This window comes from Scomber scombrus, chromosome 8, assembly GCF_963691925.1.
Source record: "Scomber scombrus chromosome 8, fScoSco1.1, whole genome shotgun sequence".
Classification (NCBI taxonomy): Eukaryota; Metazoa; Chordata; class Actinopteri; order Scombriformes; family Scombridae; genus Scomber; species Scomber scombrus.
The window spans coordinates 6,816,964-6,837,629 of NC_084977.1; the positions used below are offsets into that span (position 1 = coordinate 6,816,964).

At 38.7% G+C, this 20,666-nt stretch overlaps 1 protein-coding gene across 1 annotated transcript; it reads left to right on the forward strand.

Annotated features, from left to right (window-relative positions):
- Nucleotides 1-1,393: 1,393 nt before the first annotated feature.
- On the forward strand, nt 1,394-19,493 carry slco2a1 (solute carrier organic anion transporter family, member 2A1). The gene is made up of 14 exons (XM_062424463.1): nt 1,394-1,557; nt 7,795-7,932; nt 9,114-9,276; nt 9,860-10,072; nt 10,283-10,381; nt 10,485-10,624; nt 11,864-11,936; nt 12,458-12,622; nt 13,789-13,993; nt 15,155-15,302; nt 17,274-17,434; nt 17,785-17,849; nt 18,366-18,486; nt 18,573-19,493. The coding sequence occupies exons 1-14, from the start codon at nt 1,498-1,500 to the stop codon at nt 18,691-18,693; spliced, it is 1,872 nt and encodes a 623-aa protein (XP_062280447.1). The 5' UTR covers nt 1,394-1,497; the 3' UTR covers nt 18,694-19,493.
- The last annotated feature ends 1,173 nt before the right edge of the window (nt 19,494-20,666 follow it).

The following is a 20,666-nucleotide window of genomic DNA, read 5'->3' on the forward strand; positions in this document are numbered from 1 at the left end:
ATGAATCCGACTTAATCATTAATACAAGATAAGAAAGAAAGCTTTGTTGTCGTGGTTCTGCTGCACAAGATGACAACACTTTGAAATTATGACTTTAAAATTACAATATTAATACATCCTAACATTATGAGAAGGATACAATCACGTATCATGTAAAGCACAACACTTTCCGACCATTTTTAGTGTCAGACAACATGCAATGTGTATTGCCAAAGGAAAGAAGCATTTGTTGGTTTTGACCATAAATAGCATTACATTGTATTTACCATCTGGGCTGTAGTCACTGAGGAAACAAGTCATGTTTTAGGTATTTTTTCTGAGAAATCGGTGGTTATTGAAACCTAGGGGGGTAGCTTACAGTCAACCATTAAACGTTGTTACCGGTGATTTTGTAATAAGATGATGTCAGCAGTTTGAAACTATTTAAATGTGGCCACTTTTATATTGAAAAACATGTGCCAAATTTAGAACGATCAAAATTAATGACCGACAAAAAATATTACATGTGTACATCAAATAAGTATTAACAACAAATAGTGAAAAGCCAAACAACAAAAAATAATTAATATCCTATTCTAATTCTAATAATAAAATAAAATTTAAAAAAAGCTTAACCCACAAAAATAAATTCTCCACCTTGGCAGTGATTGAAACAGCAGTCAATGTTTGGACATCATAATGTACACAAAACACAACTGTGAAATTAATAAGTAAATATTAGGGGGAGGGTGAACATGTGACCCCAGTATTATTAAAATCCTGGCTACGGCCCTGCTGCCAACCACTGCTATGTACTGTATGCATTAAGTCTTAATGCGGGTATATGTATGAGTCATTAGCATCTTTACCTGCCTTTCTTTCTACCTGTACTTCAAATATCTCAACCCCACCACCCGTAGCTCACCTGGAATAAGTGAATACGTCGTTAAACTGTGGTAGGTAAATAACAAACCATTAATAGCTACATTGACACCGTGTTTAAACAGCTTTATTTATTACCAGTAGCTTCTTTCTCTCTCTCTCGGTAGACCCACCACTCATTAGCTTGAGGCGGGAACAGATCCGGAGCGCCGCATTCCGCAGTTAATGAAGCAGTGAGCCTGTTTGAGCTGCTGGAGAACAAAGTAGGCTCTAATGAGAGGATGCCTACTCATACTATTAACACATAACACTCCTTCATACTATTGTTTATTAAAGAGTAGGTTTATTAAGGCGTAATTAATGCGTCATGAGTCATTATTAATATCAGTATTAACTAGGCTCGGTCACAGGTGAGTGTGCACGGGCTCGCGCGTGACTCAGCCAATCAGCGCAGGACTGTCTGTTCCCAATTCACAACTTTCAAAACATTTACGCGTGGTGCTGTGTGGGCTGAGTCCAATTACATCACCGGCACTCATAAAAAAGCCCTCCAGCTCACCGGGGGGAAAACAAAGACATCTCAACCTCTGACACAAAACCTCGAGAGGCACATTTCTACACTGAGCTGCTCCACTAATGGACTTCCATTCCCCCAAAGACATGAAGAGACCAAGGACGCAGTGCCGCAGCATTAAGGTAGGCATCAGCGCTACTATGTCAGCGTCTTTGTTTTAACCTGCAGCACTCGTTCATTCACTGTTTATATCGCTAGATGTATTGAAGGACATGGTAATACTGGGGCGCTTTCATAGATTAGTTTTTTTTTTTCTCGGGGAAAAAACCCTGAGTGTATTGCCTCCCGTGTAGTGTTGCCTGACAGTCAACAGAGCTGCACCTTAGATCAACAACTTCTCTGTTGTTACTCGTATCTCTAAAAAGAAAAAAGTTCTTCCAAAACAAAGTTGAAGTCAGATTTAATGTCAGTTTTTAGTCGGTAAAAGTTCGCAGAAGTCGACATAAGTAAGAGCGAAAATCAAATAAAAATGTTCCCGAGGTTGTTGGTTTTTTAAAAAAATAGCCTAGTCATAGCCTATATGTGACTGAGAAGATGCTTTATCTTTAATTTGTGTATGAATAAACAACCAAACCATTCAGGGCTGCTACTCAGTATTCATTCATTATTTCTATTAGCAATTAATCGAAAATGAAATGAGAGCAAGTCTGTTATAATTTCTCAGAACCAACAGTAGGAACCCCAAAGATATTCAGTTCTCACAGTATTACACAGAAAAGCTGCAAGACTTCACATTTGAGAAGCTGGAATCAGAGACTATGCTGGCTTCTTGCTTTAAAATTGATCACTGAATTGATTATTAGATTATCGATAAAGCTGCCAATTTTTTCTCAGTTGACTGATTGATAAATCAAGTCATCATTCAGCTCTAGGTCAGAGCTTGATTATATTTCTAATCTATGATTAAAAGTGATTTCCCGACCATTTGAAAACCTCAATTTATGAAAAGTTTTAGTTTTTTTGTTCTTTTTTTCTAAAGAGAAAATTTCATTCTGCTCCAGATGGAGTTTTTTCACAGGGGAAAGTGGTGCTGTTTTTGAGTTTCCATCTTTAAATACATCAATCAGTCATCTTTTTTGACATTTTTATGTATTTCGCAACTATTTCCAGTTCAAATATTGATATAGTTTCTGCACTGCTGGCTCTAATGTTAATAGTCTCACTCAACACTGACTAGTAAGAAATGTAACCCCACAGAGTGCCAAAAGGAGCAGTTGTTCCTCACTGTATGGCAATAATGGGAGAGAAACAGTTTGTTCCATGGCTGTGAGTAATAATGAGGCAAAACTGCATGTTGCACTTTGGTGGTTGCTTTCAAAACGCAGCGAGAAATGACTTGTCCTCATCAGAAATGCGTCGACTCGTGTGTGCAGAACGTGACTAATAGACATATATTCTGTAAGTTTGGAGGAGACGCTGAAAGAAGTTAGTTAAGCAACTTGTAAACTTCCAGAAGGTGAAGGTTTATTTGAAAAATATTCGGCGTGTTTACCTTCAGCGTTCCCACACTGACTGTGGTAGGTCCAGTTCCTGCGAGTCTTCTCCTGTTTATCATTTTAAGTCTTCACTTTAAAGCCCCCCGCACCCCCTCCTTTGTCCAAACCAAGATGTACAAATATAGGGAGGGTGGAGGACAGCGAAACGGTATGGTTCACCCTACAGACGTCATTATTTAGTTCAAAGTTCACAGTTAACATCGCCCAGTCTGCAGAGTACAAATGCATCTACGGTTCAAAGCAGGCACGTTTAGATCATGGGAGCAGCTCAGAATAAGAACACATAGTATTATGTATACGTAGAAGTAGCATGTGTCATTCCTACAGCAATAAGTAGAGGAAGTGAAACTTTAGTTTCTGTTGACACCAGAACTCTTGATTAGTGTTGGCCTCCCGTGTAACGAAGAAATTGGCTGAGTTGTTTTTCACATGAGACCAAATGACTGCAATCAGTAAGGCCAAGCAGTTCAACAATGGTCTCACAGTGAGCAATCAAATCCATCCATCTTTTCTTGACACTAGTAAATGGCGAACAGTGCTCTGCTCTCTTATTTGCTCAGTTTCATTGAGACGTGGTTTGTTTTCTCACAACTTTGAACTTATCTACTGTTGGCTGCAACAAGTCTGCATGACACTTACTCAACACTTCATTGGCTTTGTCGTCTAGAGATAGGCGAGAAGATTGACACAGCTTTCTCATACAACCAGCAGTCAGTCAGCTTAGCTTCGCACAAAAGCTGTCCAAAGGTGACAGAATCTGCCTGCAAGCATCCCTTATTAATATGTAATATTTTATTTAATTGTCATGACATAAAAGTATGTGTAAATCTGGCTGGGTGTGCTTTTATGGGATTTTATGATGGGTTATAAACTGGACGATTCCTTGGCTAAGTTCAGTCACCTCTTGGTATCTGTGCTGCCTGGAAACCTCACGGTTGACTCTTGACGTCACTGCTCACAGCCAAGAAATAGTCCAGCACATAATTCCCAGTAAAACCACGGCCTATTGTTTATACACTGCGTTTCTTTGCAGGTTAAACATATGAGTATGAGATAAAAAAAATTATATAATAATTAGTGAGGTGCTTATAAGTGATTTATTTAGCTTTCTTTTGACAGAGCCAGGCTGGCTGTTCCCACCTGTTTCTTTAGGCTAAGTGAAACTAACCGTGTCCTGGCTGTAGCGTCATAGTTACTTACAAAGGTGCTCTCAATCTTATCATCTAACGTTTAGCAAATATAAATTATATTTACTTTTAATATTTATTTTAAGATTTAATTCATAATATAATTTTAAAAAGCAGTGCTTTAAATCAGAGACAATGCCCTTTGACCGTGATGCTATTGTGCACCAAAACTGTTTAAAGTTTGTTTCACAATGAAGGGAGGTGATTCTGTGGCTTTACTTTCTTTCAAGTATCAAGGGAGACTTCATACACACAGCTTTTCCTTTATTTCATTTCTTGACCAAGTAGGTCAGGCATTATTTTAATAACAAAAAAGATTTCCGTTTGGAAATCCATGGATACCCAGCGTCGGGCTACAGCACGTGTCCCTGAAATAAAAGCATTTGAAAATCTAGTGTGAACTTCCCCCAATTCTTCCCTCGCAGCAGGGCTGCAGGCTGGGACAATAACATCCAGACTGAAGGGACTGAGAGTGTTCAAAAAGGATAAATATGTACATAAACTGTGGAGAATCCAAACACTCTCCTGCATACAAGCATCAAATAGGCATAAATCACTTGTATGAACAGTGTGGATAAACAATAAATGCTTCTTTGTTCACAATGTGACATAATATTAATGCACTATTAGCGTCAATTGTATTTCTCCTGCTCTATTCCAGTTAATGCAGCATTCCTTCATCAAGAATTATTGACCTGCTATTTGATTATTGAATGAGTGCAAAGCTTCTCCCTCAAAAGGGAAAATCTTCTAGTTCAAAGGATTATGTGTTAACAAAAATGAATTAGTTTTTTTAGTGTCAGAGCCAAATTGTCAGAGGGCCAATTAGTTATCTTTGAAACATGAGTCGTAGCAGACTTTATCTGCAATAAAAACATTCATCAGACTCCTTTAAAGGCCAAAGAACTGAGCCGGACTTCATGTGAACCTATAACTTTTAGTTTTATCTAAATGAACATCTTTCACTGCCTATTCAGATAGGTCCTGTCAAATCATTTTGCTAATTGAAGCCCATCAGATACAGAATGAGATTGAAATATTAGCAACAGTGTAAAAGTGTATATTGTGTGTGCTAACAAACCGTAAATCCAAGCTTTAATAGAAGAATTAACTGTTCTGAGTTGAATGCAGAGTTTATTCTCTCTCAGTCAGCCTGACAGCTGGTAAACAAACTAAAAGCTTGGATTAATCAGTGTTTTCATAGCAAATTCACTCCTAATCTCAACACGTATCTTCAGCATCATTCGTGCATTCACGACCCCCCGAGCGACTAAACCCATGTACAGAGATTCATAGGAGTGTCTGAACACCTCCTCTCACACAGATAGGCGAGAGGCTCTCCCAGATCACTGGGAGCCCGTCCAGTTGACGACTTTGATCTTTCCACGTCTCTGGGTGTGAAGAGAAATGTCCAGGAGACAAAATCATGCAATGAACTGGAGAGACATACAGTATCACTTGAAGCTAAGTAATTGGCTGACGATGAGTCCAAGATCTCATCATTGAATCACACATTTCATTACTCTTTTGGCACCGTGCTGTTTAGCTTCACGGAAAACTAGATGAATTACTGCTTTGCCATAAGACACCACTGTGTACTCAACTCCAGTAAAACTTGAACATACTTGTACCAAACAAAAGTATTTCCAGTTTGCTACGTGACGCTCCGCTTCATTCGAGCGGGAAATATTGCACTTCTAAGGTGTGGATTGAGTCACATGGCTTGGACACGAATCAGATTTGAGTCATGATTCTGATGGCTTTACACTTGACCTCAACAAAAATAAACAAAAGGACCTGTGACTCAACTTTGATTTTAAAGGAAGGGTTTGACATTTTAGGAAATACACTTTCGAAGGCCAAAAAACAGTTAGCTTCGTTTATCACAAAGACGGAAACGGGAAACGGGGAGGCTTGCTTTCTCCAAAGGTAATAAAATCCACCTACCAGCAACCGGAAAGCTCACTAATTAACAAGGTACATGTCATTAGTTTACTTTAAATAAAAACCAAGGTGTAAAAATAATTTGTTGTTTTGGGTGGGGTCTTTTCTTTGTGCATCAACTTCCTGGAGAGCATTAGAGGTGCTGGTAGGAGGATACTACCTTTGGCTGGCAGCTCTAGTTAGTCCCATTGTAGTTTAAGGTTTTACATATAAAACATAAGATGAGCCGATAAATATGATACATAGTCATAAAACCAGTCAATAATATTTCCTACCACATAGAACAGACAAACGTCAAAACAAATTTGGAAGAATTAGCTTCACCTTACTGGGCTATTATTACTAGAGCCTGACTGATATATCGGTCAGCTGATTGGCTGATTATCGTCTGATACTGTTTTTTATTTTCTAAAGTTATATAGGCAGCAGTTAATGTGTATTTGACCCTTTTTCTTAATTCAAGTTTCATACTTTTTTTCCCTGTTCTTTATGCATGTTTCATCATGTGTTTATCTATATATTCTGTTCATATAATATTATCGGCCAATATATCAATCAGAATTTTTTCACTTCCTAACACCAGTATCGGCCCCAAATACCCAGTATCGTTTGGGATCTAATTATTACCAATCAAATTCTGCCGACACGTTGCTCACATCAGTAATAATGATCCACTAAAGTATTTCATAATAGGCACCATTCTACATAATGAGTACTTCTCCTTTTGGTACATTTTTGGTGATAATACTTAAATCAAATAAACATGAAACCTCCTCCGCTGTCTGAGATGTCCTTGTAACAACATGAGGTCACAATGAGATTACACACTGGACTGAAGTGGTTGAGTTGAAGATGTTTTCAGCAATCGTCCAATAGGTTTCCTCAGTATCTGCTGGAGTCTCAGATGTTCACACCATGAGGTCACATGGATCAAGGTGTGAATTAGTGCGAAACCACTAAGGAAGGGATTTCAGGATGGCTTTGTGCGTAGCTACTGTAATGATTTCGAAAGGGTTTCTGCTTAAAAAGAAAGGTACTTTCTGAATGTTACACCCCTTTCCAAATAACTTCCTCTCATCATCACCTCATTTTACACCTCATTCAAGCATTCTGTCTTCTCTCTCTCTCAATATGCACTCCACCGGGTGAACTAATTGTCACTTCGGCGTGTTGCTGGGGGTTCAAAAACAATGGAAAGTCCCGTTTAGTCGTCCGGTACTTTTCCGAGACATCGGCCACATATGGGATGACAATGTGGTTCCTCTGAACTGGTCTCTGTTCCTTGGAATAGTTTAGGTCTCTCAGGAAGAATTTGTTTTATGCTGTGTGTCTGTTCTGTTGCTATTTGAGTACAGCCAAAATGTCTTTTGCAGCTGAAAATAGCATAAAAGACAGTTGACATTTATGAGTATAATCTGTTTTAACCTTGGCTCCATCCCTACTCAAAGCTTTTGTCAGAGCACACTGGACATTTGTGAGAGGTATTAATGACAGAAACGGATGGGGGCTCATATTAAAACGCTGCAGGCATTTCTGTGGTTCTCAGATTTTACTAGGTTTCTATGGCATCAAACTAGCAGTTCAAGGTCTAAGGAGCAATTCGCTTCCAGGAAATCTTAAAATTTTATATTTCTGTCCTGCCTTTGTTTATCTTATCTGCATGTCAGTATATCTGTTTTCACCTACATAATACCCGGACGCTCAAGGCCACTGTACTGTCTCTCCGTCTTAGCTGTTCGTCCTGTGCCACGGACTGCTGCAATTCTCTCAGCTGCTGTACAGCTCCTACTTCAAGAGCATCATCACCACTATCGAGAGACGCTATGGCCTCAGCAGCTACTCCTCGGGAACTATTTCCTCTCTCCACGAGGTAAGAGCCAACAATAACATACCCTCACACAGTCTGAGATCATGATAGCTTTATTTCAAGGGTACCGATGACAAAGGAGGAATTGGAGAACAAGCAACATATCAAAATCACACTTCCTGACAATTCAAGCGGGACTCGAGCATTTTGGAACAGTTTTATTACAGATACGGGGGTCAGGAATAATGAAAGAATGTACTGTACATGCTCGTCCCGGAGGGCACCGGATTTCCATACTCAAGTGGAATTGAAGTGCATCATACAGATAAACATCCAGTTTCATGAGTCAGATATGCATGACTGCAGGTCAGGAGTCACAAAAGAAATATTGTTTTGACATTTGCCACCTTTTTGCTTTTTTATAAATGGTTTGCACCGCTCAAATCTTCTCAGGATCTGGCTGCACTTAGACAAGGTGATTATTGTAATTGATTGAATGCAACATCTTATGAAAACAGACCAAATGAGGAAAGTGTCAGCTTCTCCTATTAGTGCGATCAGTTAAAGCTGCTAGAATAAATATTTTTGCATCCACAATGGATCAAAATACTAGATATGATGTGAAATGGGTTGTTTTGCAGTTTCTCTCGGCTATCTTTCGGCTGATTATTTTGGTTATGTACAAGCTGCTTTGGTAACTCCTAGCTGGAGAACATAGTGAAGTATTTAGCAGCTAAAGAGCCAGATATTTCCTTCAGGAGTTAGTGGAGAGCCAAACAGAAGCTAAGAGGAGAGTGAATATTAGACTTGTATCAATCAGGTGGCCAGAAACACATTTCCAAATGAATGCTTAAGTTACTCCATGTCAGCTGGATGTGTGAATAAGCAACTGTTTAACATGTTTGCCGTGTCTGCTGACAGTTTTGTGTTTATCGTTTCCATTGCCTCCAATAGGCCAAAGAAAATCTGTCAATGCAAGTGTAAATCTTCTACATCTGTACATTATTTTTCTTGAATGTGACATCTAAATTGTGTCTGAGTTGTATGCTGTCCCTGCTGTATTTGTGTGTGACACCAGCAACTTCCATATTTGGTTTTGAAAGTGTGTTGGTAATGTTGGATAACTGCGAGAGAATGCACTCAGTGTGAATGGATGGATTAGAAATGTGTTGACTGTCCACTGGAGGGGAAAAAGCTCCCTCTGGATCCTCTTTGACGTGTGTGTCTGTGTGTCTTGTTCTCAGATCAGTAACAGCCTGCTGATCGTGTTCGTGAGCTACTTCGGAAATCGGGTCCACCGACCTCGCGTCATCGGAATAGGTGGACTGATGATGTCCGTTAGTGCCATGCTGCTGACCTTACCTCACTTTGTGTCCCAGAGCTACAACTACGATTCTGTTCTACACAGTAAGACAAGGCCACACTGCTTCTCTGTCTCCTCTGGCAACGCTGTGACAGCTAATGTGACTCAGACCAGAGCGCAGGACTCATGAATGTACAAATATGTCAATGCAATTTATGAGGCTTTACTTAAGACTCCGTCCAGAACGCTGCAGTATGGCGTCTCCCTCCTCAGTAAAGGCTCCATAGCACTCAGCAGGAGTCAAACAAGTCTCTGCTGCTCAGCTCACTGTGCTCTGCAGCCAGTGGTGGATTCAGAAAGCTTTCTAGTGCTCTGCAGCTGAACTTTTACATAAATCAGAAGGAAATTCATAATCTTCATGTGCTCACTGAAAGCTAAAGAGATTAGAATCACCTCCAGGGCATTTAATTTGTAACAACAATCTCCCTCTTCCTTCTTCCATTTTGCCCCCAGACAATGTACCCTGGCATTGTTCAGCATGTCAGTCAAGGGTCAGACAAGCTTCAGGAAATTAAAATAGTTGCACATCTGCATCCGCTGGCTTGTCATTAACTATCACTGTCTTCTTTTTCCCGCCCCGCCCCTCCCCTCTCCATCGCGTGTGTATGACCACCTGCTGTGATCCAGACCGCCACGATATTTGCTACCTGCAGGAGAACTCGACCAACACGGAGTCTTGTGGCCACGATGAGAGCAGGCGTCTGACCGACTCCAACAACCTGTGGCTGCTCATGGCCAGCGCTCAGCTGCTCTTCGGCTTGGGCTCAGTGCCCATCCAGCCATTTGGGATTTCCTACATAGATGATTTTGCTGGACCTGGCAACTCGCCTCTTTACATAGGTGAATGGCCTGTAGTTCACAAATAGATTTGTTTTGATAAAGAGAGCACAATCTGAGGGTCACAGTGCAATACTGGGTGATTCTACAGTCTTGCATGTAGAAAAGCTCTTTAACATACACGTGTGAAGATTTTTATCATCAGTATTAGACAAGAAAATCACATAACAACTCAAACTTCAGAAACTCACAGCAGCTCTCTGTCTTTCGCAGCCATCCTGTTTGCATTATCTGTATTCGGGCCTGCCATTGGCTACCTGCTTGGCTCAGTCATGCTGCGGATCTATGTGGACGTGGACACACTTGGTTTAGGTGATGATTTTGGCCATCCCAAAGTGATTTTATGAACATTCAAGCAGTAAAGTTGCTGTGCTGTTGTATCTAGTTACTCAGTGTTCACTGCTCTGTCCTGCAGGAGGTGAACAAGGGCTCAGACCAGGTGATCCCCGCTGGGTCGGGGCCTGGTGGATCGGCCTGCTCATTACTGCCGGCACCCTGTTTCTCACCTCCATCCCCTACTTCTTCTTCCCTCGTAGTATGCCTTCAGAGGACAATGTAAGTCACATTCTAAACATCCATTAAATTCACCTTGTTCCCATTGTATAAAGGTATTTCATATTTCAAAGGTGTAGAAATGGTACAGATTCAGTGGAATAATATTCCTGAGCTAGTGTATATCTCTCATGTTTTACTGACACCTACTGGCTGACATCAGTATTACATGTTCACTTTCTCTCCTTTGATTTTTACACCAACTTGAATCTACAAAAACCTTTACATACTGTAAAAGTCAACATTATAACTAACATATCATGTTTCTGAGCACATTTTGATACCAAAAACGGATTTGTATTGTTCTTGTGAAATATTTCTATCAGACCTTTTAAATAATCTGCTGAAAACAGTAATGACAGATATGATAAAGCTGATGGCAATAAAAGGATTCTTGTTTGTGAATCCACATTTTGGCTCTTCCAGCTTATATATTTGATGTGATACGGTTCATTATTGACAGAGAAAATCATGTTGTTATTAGCACTGAGACACATTTCTTAACGCAGTAAGTAGGTGGTTTGTCTATGGATGCTTTTGATATAAAACATGAACATCTTTCAGTACAATGAAAGCTTATGACTGATGAAAGCAATCCAATTGTGCTAAAATGAGAAAACACAATGAAAGTCAGTGATAATAATATAATGAAGGAAGTGTTGAAATTAACTAAAAAATAATTTTGTTTATATCAGTTTTTATCACCTTAACTAATTTTTGTGGTTTTAAATTAAAATGTCCCTTCCCTTTGAGAGTCCTCGCATTTAAACTAAGAGCACTTCAAGTATGAAAAAGCCATAAAAATATCATTAGAGACAAAAAGTCCACACAAATTCTCCATTATGGTGTTTTGACAGCTTCTGTTGATTTTTGAATGCATTGAACAATGTTGTGCTTTTTGCACAGAGCTGTCAGTTCAGTATAATGTTCCCTCATCACATGAATACAGTGCAGAGAGAGACAGACTTGTAGAAGAAAGTGGTATGGAGGATAAAAGAGATGCAAGAGAAATAGAATCAGGTCTTCCTGGTCGCAACAGGCTTGATGTGATTTACTGTACAAGCAATCTTCCATGTTTTACACTGTCCTGTATGTTTGAATCAGTATAGCCACACAACACAGATGCCCCTGTATTGATAACATGCCTAATAACTCTAAATTGCTTATTTTTGCAAAAAAAAGCTGTATTTATTCTCACATAGATACTTTTCATAACAGTTTATACTGCTTATCATTTTTCAGGTGATTGGAGATGAAACTGACGTGAGTGATGACTTCAAGAAGCCAGATGTCTCTTTAATTGATTTCCTGAAAAGTATGTTTATTATATTCAGACCACATTATATTCAAACGTTTTCATTGAAGGTGCAGTGTGTATAATTTAGTGGCCTCTTGTGGAACATACTTGGCAAAATTGAGTATAATACAAGTATGTTTTAATTAGTGTATAATCACCTAAAATTAAGAATCTTCGTGTTTTCGTTATCTTAGAATGAGCCATTTATATCTACACAGGGAGTGGGTCCTCTTCCATGGAAGTGTTGTAATACCATGTCTCTACATTAGCCCAGAACAGACAAAAATAAACACTTATTGCATTTTTCCTGTTTCGTGGCTGCTATAGTTTCTCCTACACTCTTGGAAGAGGAGGGGGAAGTTCATTTAGTTTGTTGCAATCTGCAATCTCACCTCTAGATTGGCACCAAATCTTACACATTGGTCCTTTAAGTGACTCCACATACTTTTGTAATGTTACCATGTAAATAACAGAAAAGATAGAGAGGGAGTCATTTAAAGTATCGTTGTAATAATCAGTGTGTCTGTATGTCTGATCAGTGTTTCCCAGGATGTTCGTCCACCTTCTGCTGAGCCCGCTCTTTCTGATGCTGGTCCTGGCCCAGTGCTGCTTCTCCTCAGTGATAGCAGGTCTCGCTACGTTCCTCAACAAGTTTCTGCAGCTGCAGTACAGCACTTCTGCTGCCTATAGCAGCCTGCTAGTAGGTAGGTACTGCACAGGTGCTAATATAAAGAAGGGACTTCAAGAAAAGATCCTATAAAAGATTACTACTGACCTTAGAGTCAACTGATAGTGATCAATGTCAGCTGTTAAATAATTCAAGTCATAATGTACAGCATGGTATGTATTAAACCATTTTAATGAACACTGTGGAGGTGAAGTGAAACAGTCTGTTAAAATAATTTAATGGACACTGGAGTGTGTTAGTGCACTTGCACCATGGCTGCTTTCCAGACAGTGAATTAAGTTTGTACTGTCTTACTTTTTATTTGGGTTTGTGCTTACTTTATGGAAGTTTACAACATTGCACTGCTTCCAGGCTTCACCTGTCATTTCAGGGTGCAAGTAGGCTGGTGATTTGATGTCAGTGTGAATAATACTTAATGGACAACATCACCTGAATAAATATGTGCTGCTAATGTGCCTTGTCTTCTTGTAAAAGGGGTTTATGAACAATTTTTGGCAACATCTAATCTGAAGTATCAACACTGGAGCAATTTAGTCTCTGAGCAAATCAATGGTTTAAATGCCTAAATCTGTCTATACCAAGTCTGGATTATCAACCAAGCAAGCTATGAAAATGCACCTAAGTCCCAGACTATCAGGGTGGCTAGCTCCAGACTCACTATGTGTCATTTGATGTGTAGTAGTTTAGTTAATAGTAAAATGGTACATAAATTGGGGGTCCTCATCCTAAGACTCTGACTTCTGATGTGTATTTGAATTATTATTATTTTTTCAATTTAAACCACCAAAAACTGAACGGCACACAACAAATACTGGGGCTACTGAGTAATACTGGGTGCTTATTAGGTCTTTAGGTGAAATGTTGTGTTTTCATGTGTAATCTGCAGTGTGCACTTAACAAGTTTGTGGTTTGTTGGTTAATGGGAGATGACGGGTTATATACCCAATACACAGATGGCAGAAGGAATGAGGAGGTGGTTGGGGCATAAATGGGATTAATCTATCCCTGGTCTTTACTATAATGGAGGCATTTCAAATAAGATGAAAAAAATGGTGTCCTGTGAGTTTTTAGTCATTCCTCAGTTCATGTCTATGTTAGTTAACCAAAGACAGCACACAATGTTTAAGAACCTTTTGGACATCTTAGACCATAAACGTCATGTTTACCGTCTGTGGTTCCCAGGTGCTTTGAACCTGCCAGCAGTAGCCGTGGGGATGCTGGTAGGTGGGATCATCATGAAGAAGGTAGGTCTCTCTCTGAAGGCCATCCCACGCTTCTCTGTGGTGATGCTCACCATGTCCACCCTCCTCTGCATCCCGCTCTTCTTCATGGGCTGCCCCACCCAGAATGTGTCAGAGGTCTACCCCATCCAAAAGGGACCGAACGAGTGAGTGAGAAAGCAGAGTGTTATTATGATGATGATTATGATGATTCATGTGAGCAGCATTGTTTTTACAAAGAGTCATTTAACTGTTATAGTAATATTGCAACGACACAACCAGCTGACCTCATGTGAAATGATTGCTCAAATACAATGAAATCAAGTCCCACAATTTTCTCACAGCTCACAGATGTTTTGAAAGTCAATTCAGTTCACATTTAGGAGGAAGTGATTGCATTTTGGCACGCTATTGGCCATTATAACTAAATTAGGGAGTATTCCATTCTACAAATTCAAACACATTTTTCACAATTATTCATCTGGAGCTTTTGTTTCTGAAATACTTGTAGTATATTCATAATTCAGAGAGTAGGCAGGACTCAGTTTTCCTTTGTTAGCTTCTGACTTCATGAATATGTAAATAAAGGTAACAGCCAAGACTTCGGCTAAAGTAGGCCAATCTTACCTTTCAACATTGTTTCAAACTGCATGGGAAACCATGAAAAGACATCTATGCTTGTGTTGCTTGGGGTATTTTTTAAAAAGAGGAAAACCCCAAACACAATTTTCCCTTTAAACTTCCCCCTGATTCTGTTGACTGAGGTGGAAAAAGGCAGTTCAAGAGAAAAAGGAGAACAAGTTGAAATTCTTTCAGAGAAGCTGTAGGCTCACTAAACTGCCTGTTAGCTGAAAGTGTCCAGTTCTCATTGATACTGTACTGGAATCATAGATTAAAGGTACCCTGTAGAGTTTCCTTGTCGACAAATGTATGTATACATTGAGTGATTTTGTCTGTCATTCCTTCCTTATAAACATATTTATGTTTAGTACTTTGAAACTCAAATTTTTTAGTAATATTTCCCAGTTTTCTTCTTTTATTGACGATTTATTACATGCACAGTATTTGTGTGCAGTATTTGAAAGTTTGTAAACAAAACAGGGGTCAGCTTAGCTTAGACAAAATGCTAGTGTCAACATTTAGTGTCATGTTAGCTTCCTCTATTTTCTTTCGGTTTTCTCTAGAATTGGATTTGAATTACATATATGTAAAACAAACAATTTGAACCTCGTACATGCTTATGAAACACTGATCTTCAAACATTATATCTGTCTATGACAGTCCCAGTTACTTGTTTTTGTCTGACTCTCTGTCTCTGCCCTCTATAGCTCTCTGCCCAAGTGTTACTCCAGCTGCTCCTGTCCCAAAAGTGCCTTTAACCCTGTATGTGGCTCGAATGGTATCGAGTACGTGTCTCCTTGCCATGCAGGCTGCACCAACTTTACCAAAGACTCCAACAACACTCACAGGGTTCAGGTATGTCCTGATAATGGTTTCCTCCCATGCTGCTGTATATTGACACATGTAACATTAGTATATAGTGAGATTTGAGCAGAATTAGATTGAGATCCTACAATAAATCAGCTGTAATTAGTGAAATGACCTGATTAATTTATTGAGAAGAAAAAATGTTGTTAGAGCAAGGAAAAGTGTTCAAAACTCTTATGATTTTATTCTGTAACAGTCTATAATTTTCTCAGTGTGGGATGAAAGAATAAGAGTTCCTGTCCTAGCACAGGATCTGGAAATTAGGCTGCAAGGGTTTAATTAACCTTTAACTGTGTACTGCAGAATACTGCAGGGAACGCATACCACAAATACAATGCCATTGAGATGCACTGCATTGAGTCTGTGTTTAAGTCTGCTCTTCAGGGGGGGAGACTTTTTCTTAAACTTGTCTTTTTTTAAAGTTTTCAGTAGACATTTGGAACAGGAAGTAACTTTGGCCTTAGATGCCTCTTTAGATTTCTGACACAATTAGATCACAGCATCTTGGCTCAGTGTCACAGTATTTAGACTATATGATGTAGTATCTGCCACATGGTCCTTGAAATATCACACTTCATGGTAGAGCAGTGATATGAAACCCCAGACCTATATAATTTATCATTGTATTTCCAGTCACGGTGGACAAAGACACTGCTCTGCTCCTAACAGAACACTATTGGCTCACACTTAATGTCCAATCAATGATTATTAGTCACAGAGCAGAGACGTGGTGTTTTACGGGGGTAAAAACGTCAGTGTTTAAACGTCACAGATTGTGAATCATCTATTCGTAGGTGGATTGTGTGACTGCTAATAGAGTATTTGTCGGTTTGACTCAGCATGTAAACCTGCTGTGTAATGCTGCAGCACAGCTTTAGAGAGTGATGGCTGCAGCTCGTTTAATGGATTAATCCCCAGATTCACAAAATGATTCTTTCCTCTTTCTTGTGGACATTTGAAAGTGGATTTCAATCAAGTGCTAGACAAAGAGTCTGAATATAGTATATGGTAATCTTTAATGGTAGAAAAATACATTCACTTGTAAAATTAACAAGTAAAGGAGACTGAAACCTGTCTGAAATATAATCTTTCCAAAAGTGTTAGGATGACAATGCAGTGTAAACAGTAATCATATATACAAATGTAGTGGTTTGAAACAGACAAACATCTCATTTTACTCTTTCAAATTATACAATCGTTTCTACTTTACTTACGTTTAATCATGTAAAGTTTCATTTTTACATCTTTGCTAGATGTTATCACCCATTGATGTTGTAGGCTAACTGTTTTCTGTAAGATATATGTACAGTATGTTTGACATTTTCACATTTTAGTTTGTCTTTTTTAAATGATTTACCAGTTTTTAAAGGAATAGATTTGACTTTTTGGGTAATACGTTTATTTGCAGAGTTAGAAGAGAACATTGATACCACTCTCATGTCTGTAAGCTAAATATGAAGCTAGAGCCAAGAGAATCAATAAGCTTAGCGTAGCATAACATAGGATAAAGACTGGAAGCAGAGGAAAACAGCTAGACAGGCTCTGTCAACATGTTATACTGTATCTTGCTTGTTAAATCTGTAAAGATGTGTTTTTACAGGTGTTAGTTCCTAGAACATGTTCTTGGCCGGGTGCAATGACTTCCTGGAGTCTTGTTGATACTGTGAGATTTCTGTTGCCAATCCTTTTGCTAAACTAAGAAAACTGGCTGCAGCTGTAGCTTCAAATTGACATTAGATTGGTATTTATGTTCTCGTCTAGCATTCGTCAAGAAAAAGAGAATAAACGCTTATCCCTAAACCGTTTTCTAGTTTAGTTTTTCAAGTCAAGCAGATACCCCCTAGTGGTGGAAATAAGTATCACAGCAGGTGTAGTACAATATAACGTAAAGTAAAAAGTTGTTTTTGGATGTTGGACAGAGAACATTAACATCTCCATTGCTTTTCTTTATGGATACAGCTTTACACCAACTGCAGCTGTATATCTGGCCAAGGTAAGGCCCGACCAGGTCCCTGCCCAAACAGCTGCCCTCATTTACTTCTACCCGCCATGCTCATCATCTCACTGGCATCGCTGGTCGCCTGCCTCACTCACAACCCCATGTACATGATGGTGCTCAGGTAAGGTTGACAATATATTACAGTATATAAAAACTTCCCCACAGCCAGTGTAGACATCAGTCATGTTTAATACTCTAATTCTTAGTTAAAGTTTTCAGAGACTTTCATAGCTTTCTCCTTTCCCAGAAACTGCTGCAGTCAAACGCTGAGCTAGTCTCGTTTTTAACAGGCTCTCCTTAACTCTGCAGTCCCTAAAAAACAATGATTGTGAGGCAAATAGACTACAACACATTAGTGATCTCATACACATGAAGTGACCAGTGCCACAGGTGTCCAGTATGTGTTACATTCAAGAATGACACTGTACGACATGACAGGACCTAACATTTTCTTTTTTTTGCTCATTTCAGGATCGTTCCCTCTGAAGAAAAGTCGTTTGCTATAGGAATTCAGTTTTTACTCATGAGAGTATTGGGTAAGTCAATATACAAATAGTATGTAGTACTATCAAATCAGATCAATTATTAATTATTTAAGTAATGATACATTTCTCATTTGTAAGCAACCAGTCGTACCCCCAAATCATAAAATGTCCTCCTATTTTTAAAAAGACTTTAGTAAATTATAAATGTATAGATTGTGTATAATATACAGCATACATGAAACAAAATCGGAAGAAACTTGTAAAGTAACTTTAGAAATTATTTAAAATGACTTAATAATCATCATAATTATTCATTATTATTTAGCATTTATATTGTGTGATTCTTTTTTTTTCATAATTATTATTGTTTATCTAAAATTGAACACTTTGGGGTTTTGTGCAGTTGAAATTTTCTCCCAGCTCAATAAAACCAAATCAGGAAATGTAATTAGCCATAACTTGCTTTCAATCATACATTTTACATTCATTTCTTCTAAGTAAATGTTGGATTGCCCTATAGAAATGTCTTTAAACTGAGCCCTTTCTGTCTCTCTCCCTCTCTCTCAGCCTGGCTACCAGCCCCTGCTCTCTTCGGGAAGGCCATTGACACATCATGTATCTGGTGGAAAGAAGTGTGTGGAAAGAAGTTTAACTGCGGTTACTATGACAACAACATCTTGAGGAACAGGTTAGAAAACTTGTCACTCAGAGCACATAACACATAGAAACACACCCAGTACATCACTGCTAACATCATTTTTTTGACCCCTGCAGCTACTTAGGCTTACAGGTGGGCTATAAGGTCATGGGCGTCGTCCTACTGGCAATGCTGGGGTGGAAAGTGCAGCGGACCCAGGAGTACAGTCTGGAGAAGAGGCCCGAACCTCTACTGTGAACCTGCTGGAGCTCCATATTGATCCAAGCCTCTGTTTCTGAAAGCTTTGCTGTAGTGGTAAACATTTTGATGAACAGTGTGCTGCACAAAGCCTTGTAAGTGTGAGAAAGCCACCATGAAGAAGACTGGCCTACACTGACCTCAATTTCTGTAGGCCCACCCCCCTACCTGGGACCTCACTGGCTGGAGTTTGGATGTACATTGTCCAAACGTGAAAGTTTCTGCTGTTTTTGGATACATTTAATGGTATGCCTTAAAGATTATAATTGGAATTACGCTGACAATACGACCAACTCATTACAACCTAAGACAGGACAGCTAAACACCTCTTGTGTGGTACCTCACGACATTTACATGCATCTGAGACCAGCGATAAGAGTCTGACTGATGATCAAATAACAGATATTGAAAATATCTTTATTACTTGTTCCTATAAGGTAGGAATCTATCCAGGTTTCTATTTGTAATGGGAACATACTCTGTAATTAATTAACTGTATAGCTTAATATTTAAGTTTATTTTTTTATAGATGTTTGTCTCATACGCAGAGACATCTGTGATAACTGCAATACTCATTTCATATATAATCATGTATAACACTTGGTTTATTTGCAATGCTAATATGTTTTCTGATATTTAGTAAATACATGTACATACATACATACACTGTTACTCATAAATGGAATTAATCACACGCATTATGCTATATACTGGTGTGGTGCATACATGTGTAAGAATTACTGGCTAATAAAAATATACAGTGCCATTAATCAAGTCTCTAATATGCAGCCTGAAGACTTTTTTTTTTCATTTCTGGCTTTATCTGTGTCTCCAACATAGACAACTGGGCAAATCCAAATGTACCACGTTTACTGCATATCAGTTGGTTTTGGTATTTTTAATTTAGTTTTAGTTTGTTCGGGAATTTGTGCTACTATAGTACAATATCGGCTAAGGAGGATACTGCAGTTTGAGATAACATGTGGCCCCTCTACAATGTGGGGTGAAATCCATGTAACCTTAATGTTACTTGCCAAATGGCAAGTACAGTATATAACAGTAAAGTATATAATATACTGTGAATAAATATTGTAGGAATATATGTAAATAATATATATTTGCCAATACATTCATTTGTGTCTCAAACCATAGTTTATACACATAAAGATAAGTTTGTGTCTAGGGGAGTATCTGTCGAGATGTGGATTTTGAAAGACTCCTTTATATGTGTTTAACGCTTTTTGAGATTCACTGCGAATTAAAAATGCAGTACAAATTAAACGCATTATTATTATTATTATTATTATTATTATTATTATTATTATTATTATTATTATTTTGTTTACCTGCCAGGTGGGGTATAACAAAAGCTGCATTACGGGAAGTGTAGGGATCCTGTGTTTTTTGAGGCTCATTTCATCCACATTAGGGACCAAAAATCAGGAAATCTCAACATTTGCTGCAAAAGTCAGCCAACTTCATGGGAGTGTAAAACTAATTCACTTTTTAAGGATAATGCAAAATGTTAGCTTCATTGATTTTTTTTTTTTTGTGACACACACACACACAACAGATCATGGGCACTTTTGGGGACAGACTTACATTAATTTCCTGGACACCTAACCCTAATCATAACCACTACTTGTCTCATCCTAACCTAGCCAGTGACCAAAAAAACCCAAAACAAAAATAAAACAACCAAAAACGAAACAAATGAAAAACAAAAAGAAACAACAAAAAGCCTTTTCCTTCTTGGGGTCACGGTTTTAGTTCCTAATTGGAGAAGTGTCCCCAATTATCTGGTCCTAAGTCTATGTCCCCAAAGGTAGCCTAAGACAGACCGCACACACACACACACATACACACACCTGCCCCCCTGCTGATGTCTTTATAATTTGCCTGGAACAAAAGGAGAAGTTCATCCATACAAATAAAACTGAAGCCCAGCGGCATATCCCCCCCCCCTTCTGAAC

Bases quoted from the DNA above. Each gene is read 5' to 3' on its own strand.
- slco2a1 (XM_062424463.1), top strand. From the start codon at position 1,498: ATGGACTTCCATTCCCCCAAAGACATGAAGAGACCAAGGACGCAGTGC. The intron at 10,073-10,282 runs GTGAATGGCCTG...TGTCTTTCGCAG, and splicing joins CAACTCGCCTCTTTACATAG to CCATCCTGTTTGCATTATCT. The intron at 11,937-12,457 runs GTATGTTTATTA...ATGTCTGATCAG, and splicing joins TTTAATTGATTTCCTGAAAA to TGTTTCCCAGGATGTTCGTC.